The sequence below is a fragment of the Chamaea fasciata genome, unplaced genomic scaffold (genome assembly GCF_029207755.1).
Source record: "Chamaea fasciata isolate MVZ Bird 193981 ecotype frontalis unplaced genomic scaffold, bChaFas1.0.hap1 SCAF_5, whole genome shotgun sequence".
NCBI lineage: Eukaryota > Metazoa > Chordata > Aves > Passeriformes > Sylviidae > Chamaea > Chamaea fasciata.
In genome coordinates, this window is record NW_027094090.1 from 63,262,953 (window position 1) to 63,283,090 (window position 20,138).

The 20,138-nt window shown below is 44.4% G+C and overlaps 1 protein-coding gene across 14 annotated transcripts in view; it reads right to left on the reverse strand.

Moving 5' to 3' along the window:
• Positions 1–358: 358 nt before the first annotated feature.
• Positions 359–20,138, reverse strand: part of RBFOX2 (RNA binding fox-1 homolog 2) — a 171,299-nt gene continuing 151,519 nt past the window's right edge. For 6 of the 14 annotated variants that reach the window (XM_066184020.1, XM_066184016.1, XM_066184026.1 and 3 more), the window contains 4 exons: positions 13,845–13,887; positions 8,790–8,878; positions 7,803–7,875; positions 359–6,696 (listed from right to left, as the gene is read on the reverse strand). In XM_066184020.1, the coding sequence (XP_066040117.1) occupies positions 6,652–6,696; positions 7,803–7,875; positions 8,790–8,878; positions 13,845–13,887 (250 nt within the window). In that variant the 3' untranslated portion in view covers positions 359–6,651. Of the gene's footprint in view, positions 6,697–7,802; positions 7,876–8,789; positions 8,879–13,844; positions 13,888–16,487; positions 16,528–18,272; positions 18,331–20,138 lie in introns of those variants that run through there. The other 8 variants (XM_066184017.1, XR_010720878.1, XM_066184018.1 and 5 more) reach the window with 8 other exon arrangements.

A 20,138-nucleotide genomic window follows, 5' to 3' on the forward strand; every position in this document is an offset into this window, starting at 1 on the left:
TCCTTCACATGAACAGGCTCAAACACCAACTAGGCTTGGAGAGAAAAGAAGAAGAAGAAAAAAGGCTTCTTATCAAATACCAAGCAATTGGCCCTTTTCTGCTAATAAGCAGCAATGGGAAAGAATAGCAGAGAACGGTGTGGATTTTCTGAGAGGCTGGTATAGGAACAGATGGGGCTGGGATTTTGCCAGTGTGACTTGCCAAGGTTTCACCCTTTATCACTGTTAAGAAGATCCAATCTCTCAGCTTGCTCTTCACACCAGCTTCCTTTCTTTGCATTTTACCTGCCAGGGTGATGCACCAGTGAAATTCATCCAGATGTGCTGAAAAACAGACAACACAGGGGAGCCAGGAGACTGGTGTTTCTCTCTTTTATTTAAAAACAGTGCTTCATTACCATTTGCAAAGGGTTAGGAAGGGTTTCCCCCCTTGCTTAGAGTTTATAAAAGCCAGCAACATGATCAATAATTTATACACATGGATAGTAATACAAAAAAAAGGAATAAAAGCTAAAGATCTAACTACTCCAACCTTCACAATTCCAGCTACTTGATAATAATAGGAATAACCCAATGAATACTGTATGGTCTGAAAGCTACTATACAATATGATACTTAACAAGGGAGGGTGGGAAGTTAAAGGCTGTCACAAAGCCCTGGGATGCAGATACTGCTGCTCCAGAGTCAGCAGGGAAATGGGACCCTGGGCAAGCGGCTCGGGCGTCCTAGGAAATGGTCCAGGGGAAGGGAACACATCCCACTCAGGACACGTCCTGTTCCCTGGCAGTACCTGGCAATGGGAGGTGCTGGGGAGACTGTGAGAAGGGGCAAGTCTGTTGCTGCCATTGGAGGTGCTGCGGCATCTCAGCCTCGCACTGAAAATTTCCAAGTCTCAAAGAGATCAGCCTGTGAGGTCAGTAAAATACTCCACCAGCTCCGTATCACTCTACAGCCCTGGTTCTCATTTGCTGTCAGCCCCAGGTTTTAGCTCCAACTATTTACAAGCAGGATTTATCATATTTAAAAAAAACCCAAAACAACAAACAAAAAAACCCCAAACAAAGCCTAACAAAAAACCCAAGCAAACAAACAAAAACCCAAGGAAAGAAAACAAAACCAAATCATATCCTCTGGGGTAAAAGAGGATGATTTTGTCACTTGATAATGCAGCCAAACTGAGCCGCCAAACTACAACACTCGCACACTCAAAATACTGTGAACAGAAAAAAATAGAAAAAACCATGACCAGAACTGAGACTACTAATGTGGGAGGCCTGATTTCTGTAAGGAATTTACTTCTCAGGGAAGCAACAAGCCCCTCCACCAGCAGAAAACTGGGAATCTGGCAAGAGATTTATTGACCCATTTCAGAACATCAACAAAAATTTAAAAAGAAAAAATATTCCTAAGATTAACGGGCATTTTGCTGACTCTGACTGCCAGCCAAATAAATACCTTTGTGGACGGCTTTAGACACGAGCAGTCTCCAGGTGAAATCAGGCAAGGTTTTTGGCTGATGCAATCCTGCTCTACCACGAGTTGAGAGGCAGCATGGGAAGCTGGTTTCCTGCACAAGCCTGGGCCAGCTGCAGCCCATGGCCCCAGGAGGACAATCATGGGCAGCACTGGCAGCCCCAGCAAGAAGCTGTCTTCCAAGGTCAGCAGTGGCAACAGAGATGGGACTTGGCCATCCCGAGTCCCACTGAGGCTGCCATTGATGCAGGCACTGCAGAAGGATGGGGCTCCCCTGACAGCTCCTGGCTGGAGCAAAGCATACCAGGCAGAAACCCCAGAGCCTGCTTGCAAAGGGCCCCATTTCACGCTCTGGCTATCAGACTCCTGCTTGCCTTGTTGACTGGAGTTTTCATTGTAGAAGTTTACTAGGGTTGGAGGGCATAGAGGGCAATCAGTAAGGTGAGGATGGAGGGAATGGGCTTTTCAGACATTAACATCACCAAAAATAGTGTTTTATGCAACAAAGAATCAAGTCTCACTGGTGTATACTACAAAATGTTTGACATTATCCAAGAGCATGTCAAAAATAAAAACACAAAGAAGTTTACATTGGATGTTCATCTTGTTCACTAGGTTGGTTTTTCCCCCCCCTCCTATTTTAAAACAGTGCAAACAGGTAAAACACTTTAAAAATCACCCCTCTACCAAGGACAGCATTCCCCAACCCTGCCAGGCTGGAGGGTCACAGGCAGCAGGCCCTCTGCCAGGTTGCCTGTGTGCTTTCCCTTTGGAGCTAGACTCAGCAAAAGCATTCCCCAGAGCTGTTGTTTGGGTTTCCCTTTATTAAATTCCTAAGTGCTCCCCAAACCTGTTTTCCACTTGCCTCCATCTTCGTGGCTAGGATGGGAAGATACAGATAGGGATGGGCTGTGGAAAAACATGGGTAGAACTGGGAGGCTCTGCTTTGAATTCCCTACTGAGGGAGCTCTGGATGCTGGAATTGAAAGCCCAGCAGCCAGTGGTGTCTCTTTACAGGCATGGAAATGGCTTCATTACCCGTTCCACAACTAGCACTTGGGCCAGCTACTCAGAAAACCCTCCTCAGCTCTTGCTGTACACTTCACATCCATGGATCTCAAAACAGGTAAGAACAGGGGAAAAACTTCAACTTCACTTGAGGGATGGGGAAGTGAAGTCTAAAGTAGCAATACGATTGCATCACAAGGACCCTTGAGGGGGTCACTGACAGAGCCCTGTCCGAAACACAGGTCTCAGACTCCAGAGCCACTGCTCCTCGCTGGGCAAGTCTGCTCCCTCTCAGGCACTGGAACAGCCAAGCCACAGCTATCTTTAAACATGGCTTTGTCTATCTGAACTCATGACACAGGATCCACCTAACTGCTTAACCTGGGAAAAGCTGGCTATAGTAGTAGGCTCATACCGAGCTCTCCATTGCCTCCAGGTCCTGTCATGGCTTTTCTTAGAAAAGCTGACCCACCTACAATAGTGCAGCCTCCCACACATGGGGTCCAGGACAACAGTTTGCTAATGTGCTGGGCACCAATTTTACTTATTCCCAGTAGAGAATACACTATACCAGTAGATGTTACTTTATACCAGCACAACTGTAACTGCAAGGAAATACAGACCAGCACATTAAATAAACCAACTCTTCAATCCAAAATTTCATCTGTATATCATCATGTGCTGGCTGGACCTATTGCAAGAAAGTACAAACAGCTACACTTAATGACACATTTTTTTCTCTGCATCAAGAGGAATCCCAGATGCCACCAGACCACGAGGTGACAAACAGCAAGCTATTTGCCAGGCTGCCTGAGTGGTTTCCCTCAGAAAGCCAAACTCTGCTTTGCAAGGGACCTGTGACTGCAGACCCATCACACGGACAAGCACTAGCTGCCATCATTCTAATAAGCCAGGGCCCAGTTCAATTTATTATACGTAATTCATTTTGCATAGGGAGATATAGGCTTTGTCCTCACTTCTTCAGAAGATGGATATAGCCACACACTGGCTACTCTGGAAGCGTCTCTAGCCAGTTCATTAACACATCAGAGTGAAACTGGTGCTGTTGTTTGCCAACAGGGAAGAAAGGCTGAAGAGCTCTCCTGTCACGGCACAACACTCACTCAAGAAACCTTGCCATGCAAGTTTTTGGGAGGTCTGGTGCTTTGGACACCTGGAACCAGTGAGCTACCTCTGGCCCCCAGCCACGCAAGTGTCCTGGTGTCCCCTCTGCAGCTCAGTGCTGAGAGCAGGAAGCTGGGCTATCAGCAAGCTCTCTCAGAGGATCTTGCAGCATTAACTATGGAGCCACAGAAACACTGGCTGCTTAATGCACCAGAGGAGCCTGGAAGGGAGGGACCAGAGCAGGCCAGGCTCGGATACAGGAGGAATCAGACTGGATGGTCTCAGAACAGGTATTACTCAGAGATGGGGGGTCTACGGCCCCCCAAAGGTTGGGTGCTTCTGCACTAAACCCCTCACATTCCTAATATACTTGGGCGGGCTGAAGCTGCCATGCATAGACTCTGCCAGGAGGCAAAAATGGAGCTGGCCTCCCTAATCCCAGGGAGGCCAAGTGGCAGGGGGGATTGCAAGTGGCACTGCCAGGGCAGGGGAGGACACTCAGGGAGGGAGAACCAGGCTTTTGGGGAGCCATAGTCAGAACCAGCTGAACTGAATGTGGGAGAGGGGCAGTGGGGGAGCAGCTGGCCCAGCAGGGCTCTGCAGGTGCTCCTGGGCTCACAGCCTGAGGAACTGCCTGTGGGAAGGGATGGCCTCGCTCAGGCCCTCCATCCACAGCAGGGAGAACAAGTCAAGTAGAGGCTTTTGCTGCATCCCAGCTCCACAAGTCCCCTGGCTACTCTGCAGTGAAAATAACTCCCCTTGAATATGACTATCTCTACCACAAGTTCTCCCTCTTCTACCTCAACTCAGGCAGTAAAAGCCCCCAAGCTCCCCGAGTCTCCCTCATTTCCTAGATTTTGTGAAAGTCCCAACACCCTGTTCTCCCCCTCCCTATTTTCAAGCTAAAATATTTATATACAAACAACAAAAAAATTGTCATAACAGCAACAAACCAAACTTTGGCTTGGAAAAAAAAAAGTAAAAAACCAACAATAAAACTAGAAAAAAAAAGGTGGCCAACAGGCTGGCAGTTTGGTGTCCCCTTTATCTAGCTATTCCTCCAGAAAAATCAATAGCTTCAGGGTCTCTAGCTTAACTAATGGCATCCCCATTCTTCCCATTTGAGGTGCCTCCACTCTGCTGTGCACAGAGATGCTCCATGTATCACTGCAGAAGAACAAAAAATGTGTGGTTGTGTGTGGCTGGAGCAGGACACCCCCCCAGAAGCAGGACCTCTGCTTGCTGATGTTGCTTAGTGTTAAATGCAGGAATTTTCCTATTCACTATCAGTGGTGGATGGAAAAGCAGGTGTTTGATAGGAGCTGGAGAGGCTCCGCCAACAAATCCATACTCTAAGCTGCACTTCTGAGGGCAGGGGCTCACCCCAGCATCAATCCATGGAGTCAAGGCAGCCTGATACAATTATACCTCTGCATCTCTCCAGCATGTGATTAGAGCCTGCCTCTGACCACTGGGATTATTGGGACCACTCTAGGAGCGAGCACCTGAACAGAGAGGTCTGGAGAGCAGCAATTCCACATCACAGCCATCTAAGTGTGCTGCCTTTGAAACACAGTGAATTCTCTGTGAGAGCAGAAGGGAGATGGTCTTGGGAGTCGTGGAGCCCTCAGCTAAATAGTTTCTATCCTTCCAAGTCTTCTAGTATGTAGTGTTTATACAGACTCAGCAGACCAGGTGCACAACTTTCTGTGAGAAGCTGGGCAAAACAAACCCAGGGGCTCCAATGCAGCTATAGAAGGGCCTGAAATAGCTTGTGGTAGGAAGTTCCTATGAATTCAGAGCTTGCACAAACTGCTTCTGCCAGATACAAAACTACTTCAGGATCACGTTTAGATATAAAAGATCCTCTTCCCCCAAACAAACCCACGTGCTTGTCCCTCACCTTGAGCAGCTTATGCGTGACTGGTTTTTCCTCACTCACGTTATTTGAAATAGATTACTTGCAGAAGCACCTAAGCAGCCCAGGATGAACAGGAGCAGAGCCCTTGCATGCTGGGCCTCAGAACGTGTGCCATGCTCGACTCTTCTGCTCACTTTCTTCCTCTGCAAGGCTGCAGGTGCTTCACCTCCCCAAGTTTAATCACTTGCTGTCCACAACAGAGGTACTCGGTGTGATCCTGCACTCCATCTGCCACTCCTCAAGGAATGAAGGGGAGGAAAGGGACAGCAAGAGAGAAAGATCTTCAAAAGGAGGAATGAAAACTATGACAATTACAGCCACCTGTAGCAGACAAAAATCAGCGAGTAAAAGTTCTGTGTGTGGGGAAAAGATCATCCTCATCAAAAACTCCTTTCAAAGGCTTGTCCCCTATAGAGCAGGTAACAGCTGAAGTCTTTGGGCAGGTTGAGGGACTCTTCTCTTGCGAAGTCTAAAGTTCTGACACTGCTGAAACTGTCACGAACCTGTGCGCATCAGATGGTGATAGAAACAAGGAAAGTCTCTGCATTTCCCCCATTTCCAAATGTAAATTACTATTTTCCACCAGCATTCAGGTCCCAGCCACAGCCAAAGTGTGCTTCCTTCTGCAGACCAGAAACATGGCAGGTGGAGACTTCTCCCTCGCGTCCTCCTGTCTCACAGGCACCAAGCACCAGACCCAGGGAAGTAACTCTGTCTGCGAGTTCCTGATTAATTGCATGATATCAGTTTCTAACAGTTTTCCTTATCGCTAATCGCCTTTTCCGTGATTGGTAGGATAAGCTCTGCACCAACATACAGACACAGAAATGCATTATTTTTACCACAGTTAAAAAAAAACCAAAAATGAAAATAAAAACCAAACAAACGAAAAAAAAGCACAATCTTTGGAACAAAAGAATTAAAGGCAGAAATTTAAAGGAAAAAAAATACATATTCGAAGAACATAGTGAGGTATAAAAAAGTATTTTCTCTTTTGTTTTTTTTTTTTTTGTTTTTGTTTTTCCTCCTCGACTTGCTATAGAGTTCCTCTACTAGTAAATATTGCAATAGCCAGGCCTCATGAACTGGGGGGGCTGTCCCACTTGCAGGGGGCTCACGTCACTTCAGTAGGGGGCAAATCGGCTGTAGCCACCTCGGTATAAACTCGCCTGTAGAAATTAAATGGGAGAAGAAAAGGTTGTTAGGAGGAGAACTGTGAAGAGATACCCAGGACAGCACCCAAATGCTTCTGGAAGGACCTGTCCTGGCACTGACCCACCACCGTCAGCACCTCTAAGAAGCAAGAGAGAACTCTGCCTGCAAAACCAAAGAAGTGGCTCAGGAGGGCATGCTCATGGCCAGCCAGCTGGAGGTGAAGTTTGGCAAGTCTTAGTGGAAGGGAATTCAGTACCAAAGAGGGGACTCACCAGTCCTATCTCAAGCCAGTTGTCCAGGCTGCCTTTATAGACTGCAGAGACCAGCACTTCTAGGATGCTCTTCACCTCACCTCAAGGTAAAGGTCTAAAATAGATATGATGACTGGGTATCCTAGAATTACCTGTTTTTCCTTCACTGACCCTAAAGAGAATCCACATGATGAGCTGAGGCTAAAATGGAGGTACTACACTGCAGATATCTATTTTTAGATGTCTTTTTCTCTGAGCACATTTGTATTCCAGCCTTTGCAACAACATAGATACTGCGCTGGCTAGCAGATGGGCAAGCATGTGTTTTCAACAAGCTGCTCCACTCCCCTCCAATGCCAACATACCTCATCCTGCCCTTGCATAACTACTGCTGGCAGGCAGGACACTGCATCCTTCCAGTAGTACAAGAGGGAACCAAGTGAAGCAGCTTTGATGCAGGATGTCACAAGAACAACTTATTCCCTTGCTTCCTAGAACTGAAAATGGCAAGAAAGGGTATCCTGAATCTCTTAACTATTTCTGATTTTTGCTCAATGTATCACCTCGATACAGTTCTACTGATTCACCAACAGTGTTCTGGCTCCTGGCAGTTCTGTTTGCTTTTCATTTTCATTTTTCATTGTACGAGATGATGTGAAAGACCAAGTAATAACTGGTCTCCGACAGCCTGGTTCGTTTCTTAGTGCACACAGATAGAAATGTGGAACAACTGGGAACCCAGCACTGCTGCTAAGGTCCTCCTCCTTCAACAAAGTAGTTTTTCCGGGTGAGGTTTCATAGCACGATACCCAGTGGCTGTTCCCCATGCTGGAAATGAGAAACAGCACAAGAAAGAAAATCCCACTTACCACAGCGCCAACTCCGTAGCTAGCGGCAGGGGCAAGGGCATGGTAAGGATCTGCTGTGTACACCCTGCCATAACTGAAGAGAGGGAGAAAAGATATAAAAAGAAAAGTCACTTGGGGGGGGCAGAGAAATCGCTGTCTGACCACAGGTAATGGAAGCAGCAGCATGCCCTTGCACACACATGTATGCATCCATGCACACACAGGCACGCAGGCAGCTCCTCTGCAGAGAGATCCTATGGGCATGCCGCCATGCATTGTATGAGATGGGCAAGAGAAAGGTCTGCCAGGAGGAATGTGGCACAGCCCATGAGCCTGACCTGCAGAAAAGAGGTCAGCACCTTTGAAATGTCAGCTAGTGCATCCCTTACTTTGGGTAATTGCGTGATGCAGTTAGGGAGGAGAGTGACTGCTGGCACTACTGCTACTGGCACAGTAACAGCTGTTAAATGGAAAGCAGTGAGGGATTCTCCACTATGAGAGGAGTATAAACTTTAATGTGCTAGCATTAAAACATAGCCTCACTGCACAGGCAAAGAAAAATCTCAAGGCAAGCACTCTGATGAAGACAATCCTTTGCATCTCTTCAGAGCTGCATGTTAAAGCATCCTAGAACACTGCATGAGCTGAGTCATTTTTACTTTATGATGGGGAGGGAAATGCACCCAAGTAAGTAACCTGCCTAAAGCCAGATCTCTGACTCCGAGGCTGTAACCATGCTGCCTGCTTTGTGCAGAGGAGAATCACAAGGACAGGGAAGAGGACATGATTTGTGCCAGCTCACATACACTGAGGGTAATTCTGTCTGGGAGCAGAGACAAACTCTGCATTCAAGTCTTCCGTGTTGGGTGGTGCATGCATGTGCGCACATGCGAGTGCAGGTAAGACAAAGAAATGGGGGAAAGAAGCAGAAGTTCTGTGATGGATCAATGCTCCTTGAATCCCTGAGCACAGCAATCTAGCCCCCATGGACACCTCTCCCTTACATACCCATCACTGTAAGCTGCTGCAGCGGCTGCAGCGGCCGTGGCTGCTGTTGCAGTAGCAGGCTGTGCATATCTGTAGGCTGCGTATCCACCCTGCAGGAGAGAAGAGAACTGACTTTACAGATACCTGTCCACTCAAGCAGAGCATAAAAAAAAACTAAAAAAAGTCACACACATCACAAGGAGAAGAAATGTTTCAAACTGCATCAGCTCCCATGTCATGACTATTCCAAGCATCACCCATTAACTAATGTATATTCCTTTCCTTAGAGGGACTAGGGACGCCCTTCCATTATCCTCTTTAGCAAAAGGAATACACTAAAGGGAGACTGAGCATTGTTACAACCCTACAGAAAATGCAATCTGGCACAGAGGAAATGGAAAGACCCAGAATCTTGCAAGCAAGGTAATTTTTATGGCCCCTTCCTGTTAAGGAGGGGAAATCAGAGGTGGACACTTTCTATGAAGTATTTTAGAAAGGGGACCATTCAGAGAAATTCCTACCTTTTTTTTTTTTTTTTTTTTTTTTAAACTCTCTTTCTTCTACAGTCAGGAAAACCCTAAGGGCTAGAATTTAATTGGGTCCACATGTGCAAAAGTATTAATAGCCAGAGAAGACAAAAAGCAACCAGGAAAAGATGGTCAGAGAAGACAGTGCCTGGTGCTTTCAGGGCTGTCAACAAGCAAACCAATATTGAGGCCAACCAGACTGTTCTCCCCTCCTTTCCATATAAGAAGGAAACAGGTCAAGGGAAATTATGCCAGAGCAGTCTGTTCTGCTGTATTCCTGCCCATGCTACACACCAGTAGCAAAGTTGATCAGAGGTAGCTACTAAAAATGTACTTAACAGCTGTGTTGGCAAAATGTGAACTCTGACTCAGAGAAGACCTGTGAGTCTCCTCCTGGAACTCCCACAAGGAGTTCTTGGGGCAGAGCAAGGCCTGCAGTACTGGAAGAACAAGGCCAGCCACCTTTCAGACCAGGCACAAAGGTGGCACAGCAGGCAGCAAAGGGGGCTCTGAAGCCCTGGTTAGCTCTTTATTTTTGAACACTTATTTTTTAACTTGGGAGTGAAGGCTTGGTAAATGAACCACAGTTTTGACTTTCTAGAAACACAACGAGCGATAAAAAAAATCAGAAAATTCCAGATTGCTTCTGTTTTTTTTCTTTTTTCTTCCAATTGACATTTCAGGGTTTGAAGGACCAGAAGGCAGAGTTATGCTCTTCACCTCCAGAATCAGCTTAACATACTTCTACCACTTCTTGCCTATGTATCTTTTGCATACATGTAACTAAGAGTACAAGATCAGCTCCACTACAGAATTGTGTCTTTCCTCAACAGTGCTCACTCAGTCTGGACCTGGGTAGCTTTTAAATTAGAAGTAATGATTTAAAATTAATATTGGTTTCTTTCGTGTGGCCTGCATTAGCCTTGTGAAGGCCAACGTGCTATCCAAAACATATTTGCAGGCCCTTTCCTACTCCAGTAGAAAGGGACTTGCAGCCTCTTCAATCTTCTGGTTTACAGGAGAAAAAGCAACACAGATCTATCCCTGTGAAACATCACCACTTGGCCTGGAAAATATGTCATGTTACAGTTTAGCCCTTTTAATCTCACCTGGCTGTTTCAAATCCTGCATTTTGGATTGATGGTTTGGGGATGTTAAGCTTGGTTTTGCCATGCTATCATTGCATGTAAAACATGCACCATTTCACCATGTTAAACATGACAGAGGCAAGAAGAATGAGGTGCAGCCTTAATCCAAATCAAATCTTCATTAACCTCACCAAATTAAGACCAAACTTCGTACCAGTGCCATTGCAGTATTCCCCTTAGGCTATGAGCTTCCTGAACTCTTGGTCTAACACTTGGGCACAGAGTAGGAGGCATTTTCTCCAGGCACTACCCTCCGCAGGGCAGCTGGTCTTAGCAATGCACCCTTGATTCCCACTCTGCCCCACAATTCCACACTTGCCAGTCACATTTCAGACCAGAAGCCGCTTCAAAACGTGCCTGGCACATACTCTGAACATGACAGCATGATGCAGTTTGAAACCAAAAAGGCTTATCATATAATTCTCTTTTAATTCATGTCTCTCATAAAGGAAAACAAAACAGAACCAAAACAAAACAAAACAAAAGAAGAAAAATAAAGAAGAAGAAAAGAAGGGTTGGAATCAGGTGTGGGAGGGGGAATGGAGTAACATTTATTAATCAAAATTAAAAACTAAGCATGCTGACATCTGGAGCTAGAACAACCAGCAAAGTCACCACGTTCAGACTCATATTGGCTAGTTCTATCCATCCCAGCATTCTCTTGGGACAGCAGTTCGCCCTAGGCTCTACCACAAGCTCAGTGAAGTACACAGCCTCAAGTACTAGAGCGTGCAGCCACAACAACCTGCTATTACGGAAACAGTCAGTCACCACTGGAGTTAACATTCCAACCTTAAAGACTCCCGCAGCACCCCGCCCTCGCCCCCCAGAATGGCTCCCACCCTAGCCCTGTCCCACACCACAATGTTAATAATTATAACAAGCAATAACCCATCTGTTATATCAGAGAAGGGAACAGAGACTCCACTGAGAGATTTAGAGCGGGATGTTAACATTTCTTCAGTCAACTGCACAACAACAACACAAAAAAAAAAGAAAAAAAAAGAAAAAAAAAAAGAAAAAAAGGAGAAATAATTCATTGGAGAAATGAAGTTAAGAAATAGCTGACGTGTATTGCTTTTTAACCATGCACTGATGCAAAATTGAAGCTACTGGTTATTTAAAAAAGGAAATTAAAAAAAAATCTCAGGATAGAGGTACACACGTACAGGCAGACCTGCTCATTTCAAAGCAATCTGCAAAGTCTACTTATGTGTACACCAAATAAAACCAAAAATGGGGATCATAATGGCCATGGTGCATTCCTATCATAGGAGCAATGAGTGTGGACAGCTGGGAGATTTCTGAGACGGGGATGTATTTAGCATGACCAGCAGGTCCAAATACACCAAAAAAAGGATGAAGGAAAGAGGAAGACTGTTGCAACGATACTTTGTTTTTTCATAAATCTTTTCACCAAGCTCTGAGACCATACAGAGCAGACACTGAACAGGTTGCCTTGCCCAGCTGATGCTCCTATTCTCCATAACCCAGGATCCACCTATGTAATTCAATAAATGCATCTAAAGCCTGTTCAGCTTGTCCAATGCACCAGATATTTTCTCCTGCTATTCCTGTTCACACAAAACTTGTAACTGATATGCAGAGCTCATCTGCAAGCTCAGCTGCAGGGTCCTATGACCCCTAGTGATTTCTGGTGCCACCCACTTCAGGTACTCCAGTAAATATAAATTATAACAGCATACAGCATCTGCAACCACAGCAAGAAAGAGGAAAAAATGTGTTTCTAGATGAAAAAAAAATTACTTTTTAAAAAATAAAAAAAAAGAGGGGAAAAAAAAAAAGAAAAAAAAAAGGCCCTTGCCAGTTTCAACACATTCCTTCAGTGCCACAGCCAAACTGCAACAGAAGAAACCACTGAGTGGCATAGTGCCTGAAAATCAGGACAGCCATGCAAACTCCCACTCCACCTATTTGATTCCACAGGGACAGGTTATCCATACAGGTTCAGTTTTTTAAAATCTTTAATCTCATCTCAAAAGAAGTGTGGCTGAGCTTCTTGTGAAGATGTTATGTCACAGATGTTTCTATCAATGGGACAGTTTAATTACTGCCTCCAAAAGGAAATGGGAACTAGTGAGAAAGCTTATGCACTTTTACTGGGCATTAAAAACAACCAAAAGGACTGTGTAAATCAAGATCAGCCTTCTTTGGTATAGGCTTTTGGATTGTCTGGGGAGCACGTAAGAGAAATTAACATCAGCCTAAATGCTGCTTATCTTCATTCAAGTTCTCCTTCTCTGTCTATCCAGCCTTCCAGTCTTGCTGGGGCTATGCTGGATCCCTTTCCCTTGCGTAGTGCTTGAGCCTACAGACCTGAGCTGTCAAACAGCTGTACTGCTTGAGTATGAACAAAAGCCCAAATTTAAAATTACTCTTCTGTGATGTCACTGTCCTTAGCTCATCAACAAAGCTGTATTTTATTTGAAATTCCTTCTTTAACATTAGATGGCAGCTTTTTCAGTATTGTCTTATATTTTCTGAAATAAGACAAACGTGGAAAAACAACATATACAGGAAGCTGCAATCCCAACTAAAGCAGCATTCCAATTACCAAGTGCATTAATGAAGATAAATAAGCATTTTATGCAGTTCAGCTCAAGTACATCTTCTCCTCCACTCTTCAAGTCCATATCAGGTGATCAATCCAATGAGAGCAAGAGGAAATCCAAAACTACAGCTTACTATGCCAGTGTAATATTAACCTCCCTTTTCTTTTTCCCCTCCTGCCTTAGAAGGGCACACAAAGTATGTCACTGTCCTTTTTACTCCAAAGAGCCTTTCTGCCCCTAGGACACAAGCGTGTCCATAACCCCGGAGAAATGTGTAACTCATGGTACCAGTTAGGTACATTTTATTGCTTGCCAGGTTTAGGCAGCGAGCCCAATTTTAGGACCTTTTATTTGTCATCTCTCAGACGTGTCTTCTCCACCCCCATGCTTCCATATAACAGAAGTTAAGAAGCAGAAAGGGCTAGAATCGCTTCTGGTATTTCTGTATTAGAAGGGTGGCATACGTGCACCAGGAATGAGCATGAATGAATTAGAAGAGGTGACAGGACAACGGTGTCCATTGCAGCAGGTGCTTCTACATGGTAATGGGACAAGCATGACCTTGTTAACCCTTCCACTGAATTAACGTTTTGTTGGTTTTTTGTTTTTGTTTGTTTTTTTATATTTTGAGTGAAATGCCACTTGATATGAAATCTGGACACACGCCACCCTGCTACAGCAGGGGCTTGGCTCACATGGGAGTCTGTGCTGCTCTAAAAAAGCCTCTGTTCCCATCTCTAACGTGGTGCTGGAATGGTTAGTATAATTCAGTTTTTTCCACTGCAATCCACAATCTGATTGGTTCGCAGGTCACACTGGCACTCCTACCTGAGGTATTTTAGCGCTAATGATTGGTTCCTGTAAGACTATTCTATAACAGAACACAGGAAGAGCAGTTCAAAAAAACACAGCTGTGGAAAGAAACAATCATACAAACAGCCCACAGCGGGGCTCACCAGCCTTTTCTTTCCAGTGGATGCAAGCACGCTTTTCACAGGCAGGAGCAGTCTTCGCACAGGTGGGTTTGTTTGGGTTTCCCCCCCACCACCCAGATTGACCCCATTGTAGAAGAAAGATAACCTTTCTTATGATCCGAAATGAAGCCCTCTGCGTCCTGGGGCAGGTTGTTTTATCAATTCAGGTGTCTTGCCAGAGTGGGACGCATCCAACAACAGATGGAATGCCTTCTTCACAGAAGAAATGGCTAGCAGGATGGTTGCCCCAGGAAAGAAAAAAGGAGTGAGGAAAAGGAGGAGGAGGAAAATGAGAAATTGGTGCATAGCATATATGCAGAAAAGGCAGCCCAAACTTGGGACACTTCCCTTTCATCTCGCCTACCATTAACCAGTCCCTGTCAGCTCAGCTCCTTTCCACAAACCTATGGACTCAGAAGTCTTAATAGAACCTCGATATAACTTCCCACAGTCCTAACTAAAGTATCCTTTGCCATACCTTCCATAATCTAGGTAAACCTATCACAGCAACCAGAGGGATGGAAGCACTGCAGTGAGAAGCACAACAAATCAGTGAGACACAGAGACGCTGAAGTCATTCCACCTGTGCCAAGCAAATTGTTCGGAAAGGCAACTTCAAGTTTGCATAATGGTAACTTTTTCCTGAGCTCCACTGGAGGGCTCTGGCCAGCAATAATATAGGAAAAAGCACCACCATCTACTTTGATGCAGTCCTCTCTTCTATCATCCTGCTTTCTGACAGTGACACCAGTGCCACCAACAGCAAAGTCATCAGAAATCCACCTAATGGTTCTAACATGACCTGGGAGCTTGGCTTTATGTTACATAGCATGGCGGTACTGCTCTGCAGCACCAAGTGCTTACGGGAGTGCTTCACAGCTGAAGTTTCTGTCCTTACATGTTAAATAAGCCTCTCCTCCCCAACAAAAGCTCTGAAGGAGCTTTCTCAAAAGAAATAAGGAATGACCCTGGCCAGTCTCCCCTTTCAACATGGCAGCCTTTTAGAAGCCACCTGTGGGAAGAGGCACTGAGCACCACCTACTTTCTTGATTACTTGTCATAGCAAAGCCAGTGTCTGTAAAGGTGGTGTTTTAGGAATGAGGCAGGAAAATGCAGAACCTTCTGTAGTCCTTGACACAGCTTTATAAAGAAACACTTGACTAGGCAGATCAGTCTTTAAAGGACTGCATGCATGACAGTATATGGAAGAGTGAAGAAATGCACGCAGTTCTCTCTATTCTGAAGAGCACATCTTCCAACTGCTGCACCTGGGCCAGAAAAAAGCGCCTGTCCAGAACTTGATCCTCCATATAAGCCAACAAAATCCAAAAACTAGTTCCACCAATTATCCTGAGTCTAACCCCAGGATCCTCTTTATAAATGTCAAGAATAGCACCTTCAAAGGAGAGGGAATGTGAAATTCATGCTGACAATTGTGCCACTACCCAAACTATACCAAACTTCGCAGCTCCAAAGAGATGAGACCTACAATGCCACAACTGGGAACTCTGATAAAGCCAGGCTGGCCACGAGTTGCAGTGGCAGTCATGGCCCTGAACATTTTTGTTTTGAAAGGCAAGTTCCTACTGTATTCCTGCTCTGCAACAGCTTTCCCTAGGAGAGGTAAGCACTTTTCTCACTGGCCAGTTCAAATACCTCCATCCACAAGCCACCTATGTACACACAGACACCCCTGGAGATTTGCAATACAGACTGACTGGGTAGGACAAAGACAATGACAGGACAAAGTCTCCCATGGTATTACATGTAACTCCCAAACAGGAGGAGGCTGCTGACTCCTGTAACCAAACATCTCCACATATTTGTACTTTACAATTCCCTGAAGAGATGAGAGAATCTAGCCTACTTAGGTGCCGTTCCTACCAGCAAAATGAGACGTCAGTTTTCACTCCAGCATCTCAGCCTCCATTTTTAAACAGTACCGGTGTCTTCCCCAAAGGGATAATCTCCACATCCCAGTGGCACATCAACATTTTAAAACATACAACTTGTTCATTGTAGTGTGGGCTGCATAAATCAAACCTGAAAGGGCCCCAAGAGGGAAGAGAAAGGGGAGGGAAGAGGGGGAGAAGGAAAGGGAAGGTCTGAGGCTAAACCAGTCCTGTTATTTTTATATCCAAATTATGTAAATGAGAGAAGTGTTGAGAGAAATTTTAATTTGCTAATCATCTCTCAGACTGATTAGTACCAGTATGCATGTGGGGGATAGGACACCCAATAAACTGACCCTGGCAATGATCAGGAAACCCAAAGGCTTAGGTCTTGCACCCAGGGGCAAGCGCAGTGACAGAGAAGCATGCTTGCATTCCTAAATATATAAATATATATATCGACAAGGAAGAAGAAAATTAAAGTAAATGATATTTAAAAAACCAAACCAAACCAAACGAACAAACCAAAAGAAAAAGAAAAGAAAACAAAAAAAGGCTGGCTTGTCAGGGGTTGGGGAAAAGAAGGCTCCGGTGTGTGTACTTACATAGAGGTCAGCACCGTAAAATCCGTCCTGGTAAACCACACTGCAGAAAATCCACACAAAAACAAAAAAACAAAACAAAACAAAAAAAAACCAAAAAAAAAACAAACACCAAAAAAAAAAACCAAACAAAAAAACAAAAGAACAGAAAACACATTCCGGTTATTGAGGACGGCAGCATGCACATGCATTTTACACAGGCAGGTGATGTATGAATCCACAACCTGGGCTTTTGGCAGGAGCAAATCAGCAAGAGAATGTGTGTGCGCACGCACGGCTCCAAGTCATCTTCCATGGCATGCAAAGGGGGAAGGGGTGGGCAGAGGGGGAGACAGTATGCGAAGGAGAGAGGGAGGGGAACCACCATCTTGTACAGTAAATATTCACTCAAAAAGATCTGACATCCTGAAGAGAGAGACAAGGGTTTAGAAACCTCCACTCTGGTTATTCTCCTGGAATGATTTTAGTTACCCCCTAAAACACATGGAAACATTGACTTCATGAAATGGGCTTGTGAAATTGAGGAGCCCCTCACAGAAGGCATCCCACAGGGGCTGGAGTCACCTATGTCAGGAAGTGTGGTTCAGAGACTTGTGCCTGATTACATTTTTCAGGCTTCACAGGGCTGCATGACTTTTGTTTCTGACATCCATACATCACCTGCTTTTACCCTGCACATTAGACATGCGATAAGATTTGGCTGATCACACAAGCATGCAAAGTATTATTATTCGGCATCTTAAAGAACTGATGCAACACCTCAGGAAAACAAGTCAATCAATTCTGATCAAAGTAAACACAGAGAAATGTAATTGAAAAGAAAAAACCAAAAATACCCACAATGCATTGCTTTCACAAGCAGAGATAATGAGCTAAAAAGGTTAGGTGACTGGTCCGAGATCTGAAAATTGAAAGGTGCAGTGGGAGTCCCTGGTAGTAATGATGTATTCCACAGCAGAGAGGAGCAACTGGAAGGGTTTCCATGGGATGGTGCTTTTTCTGCTTTAAGCCATAGTTTTGTTTCTCTCAGAACTTCAAGCACAAAAACTGCTTAACAGAGCCTGGGGTTCCCAAATAGCTGCTCTTACTAGAGCATTCACTAGCATAAGACTACACAGCTCACTCTGGGGACAGGGGTTGGGGAAGGATGAGGAAGGAAGAGAGGAGATGCCCCCCACCCATTTGAGTTTAGCGTGTGCTTCACGTACTGAGGAATTTCCTCCACCTTTGTCCTCTGAAGAGCTCCACACAAACTTGCTCAAGGCTTTAAAAAGCATTAACGCCACCATCTGTGATGTTCATGGATCTGATGTGCATGACTTACCCATTGCATTAAGGAAAAAGAAGGTATGGAACACTAGCTATTCTTTTGACTATTTTTTACTCATCAGATGGAATGTGAAATGCTGCCAAGAGCCTGCCACCCTCAGACACCCACCTATTGTAAGGCACACACACACAAAAAAAAGCCCAGCAGATCTTGCCAAAATTCTGCATGCTATTACTAAAAAAATAAAACAAAATAAAAAAATAAAATCTTGCAGTGTTAGCTACTGCTTGAATAATTTAGTCTTGCTGCCTTCCCCAGGAAAAGTACACTCCATTCCCAATGGACAAAGTTACTGTAGTCTCCAAGAGCGCTGGGAGCAGGTATGAAGATAGAGACCCTTGTTAGAGGAAGAGGGGAGCCACTTCAGCAGGGAGAAGCAGGCCATAAGATCATGTTTGTTGAAGCTAAATTTTTACAACCACATAACAAAGAGTTTGGCTCCTGGGGCAGTGACTTACATTGCTGGGTTCTCTATCTAGGACCAGGAGTGTTTTAGCAGTGATACTCCACCTGCTCCTGCAGGAAAGGCAAACGCACGACAGAGGAAGTGACTTGGTTTATGAACAGGTTAGCAGTTTTAACAGTTATTCCAAACACAATCAGTCGGATGAACATAAGCATTACCACATTGGATCAGGCCACTATTTCTGTCAGCAAGAGATCAGCTCTCCAGAGAAAACTGCAAGGAACACTAAGAACAGGTGAGAGTAAGACTTCCTGGATCCAAACACCCAAACACACATGAATCCTTTAGTAAGCATCTGACTAACATCAACTCCCAGGGCAGAAATTTAGCAAGATTTATTTATGTGGTAGAATTTTCATACTTGTGATTCTTAATGTTAACAAAAACTGACATTCCATTCAAAGAATTCCTTCATCTGAAAACCACAGTCTGGTTATGTAGCTTGACCAGAAGTATAAAACAGTCTGGCAGCCAGTCAAATCTGGGTGCAATCTGTAAAAAGCCTACTAACGGAGCTAAAACACATCCAAGGGAAAAAGAAATAAGTTGGTTTTGTATAGTAGCCAGCGTATCATTTAGGTGTACCAACAGCTGACTGTGTTGTAAAAGGAATGAAAAAAACACCCTTCAAAGCTCTCTGCTGCCCAGTTTCTAGTCTTCTCTCTACTTTGGCTTCAAATAAGTGAATCTCGTATATATTTACACTCCTAGACTAAATTATTCCTTACTGTGGCAAGTCTATTCCTCAGATAGGTACTTAATGACCATGCACAAGTCAATGACTAACCTATAGGTTGAGAAATAAAATTTATCAAGCTTATATAGCTTTGAGAGTTTTACCATAGCTGAGGTTTTTTTCAGACTGTCTTAATTCTTACAGCTTTTGGTCTGAAGTGTTATTTGTTAGCATTCTCATTTAAAAAGCGTGTCTGCTACGAATCAGGGCAATATTCCAGTGCAGTTTTCACTCGTGCTATATTTCAGAGGTTATAATGTCTCCATATTTCTACCAAGTGGTACCTCAGTTAAAACTGAAAATTGCATTAGTATTCAAAGTCAGGTTTAGATGACTATCTTACATCACCTCCAATTGTCTAAGCAATTGCTATCTGAGGTATCAAAAACCTCTGGATAAACAACGATGGCCATATGTAAGTAGGGGTATTTCATATATGCATTAGCAAATCTTGAGTTCTTGAAGTAAATATTAAAAACTATGAAGAACTACGATTTCTTGCACCTTCCTCTAGTTCAGCACTTGACACTGTCAAAACTTACTCTAACCTGAATAATGCTCAGGTCTGATCCAGTATGGCAATACCAATGAGCATTTATTAATCTATATTCTGTATTTTTAAAATTCTGCTAAGCTCTCAAATGCAGTGATAGTATTAAGTTTTGTAACTTAGAACTCAAACACCACTGAGGTTTGTGAAAACCAATTCCTTCTATCAGGTTTGAGTTAACCTGCAGCTTACTTAACTGTCTTCTTCCACAATACTCACTATGTCTTGGTCATTCATGTTGCTGACTGATCTTATGGTGTCATCTTTCCACTGGCCAGGGAGGAAGTAACAGATGGAGGGCAAGGTGTCAGGAATGTGTGCCTGTCCCTGACCTCATGCAGGTCAACAGGGCCCACATGGAGTGGTGGCTGTCCTACAGGTTACTGCAACATGGAATTGAATAGCACATGTTGTATTATTCCACTAGGAATCAAATTTGTTCTACAAAGTATCTTGCAGAGACTTCAGACTATGATGACAAAAAACACCACTAGTAGTTAAGTACATCCCAGTGCGTGGGACTAGGGACAGTACTGGGCCTCTGTGAATCTGCCTTGCTTACTGGTGCCCAG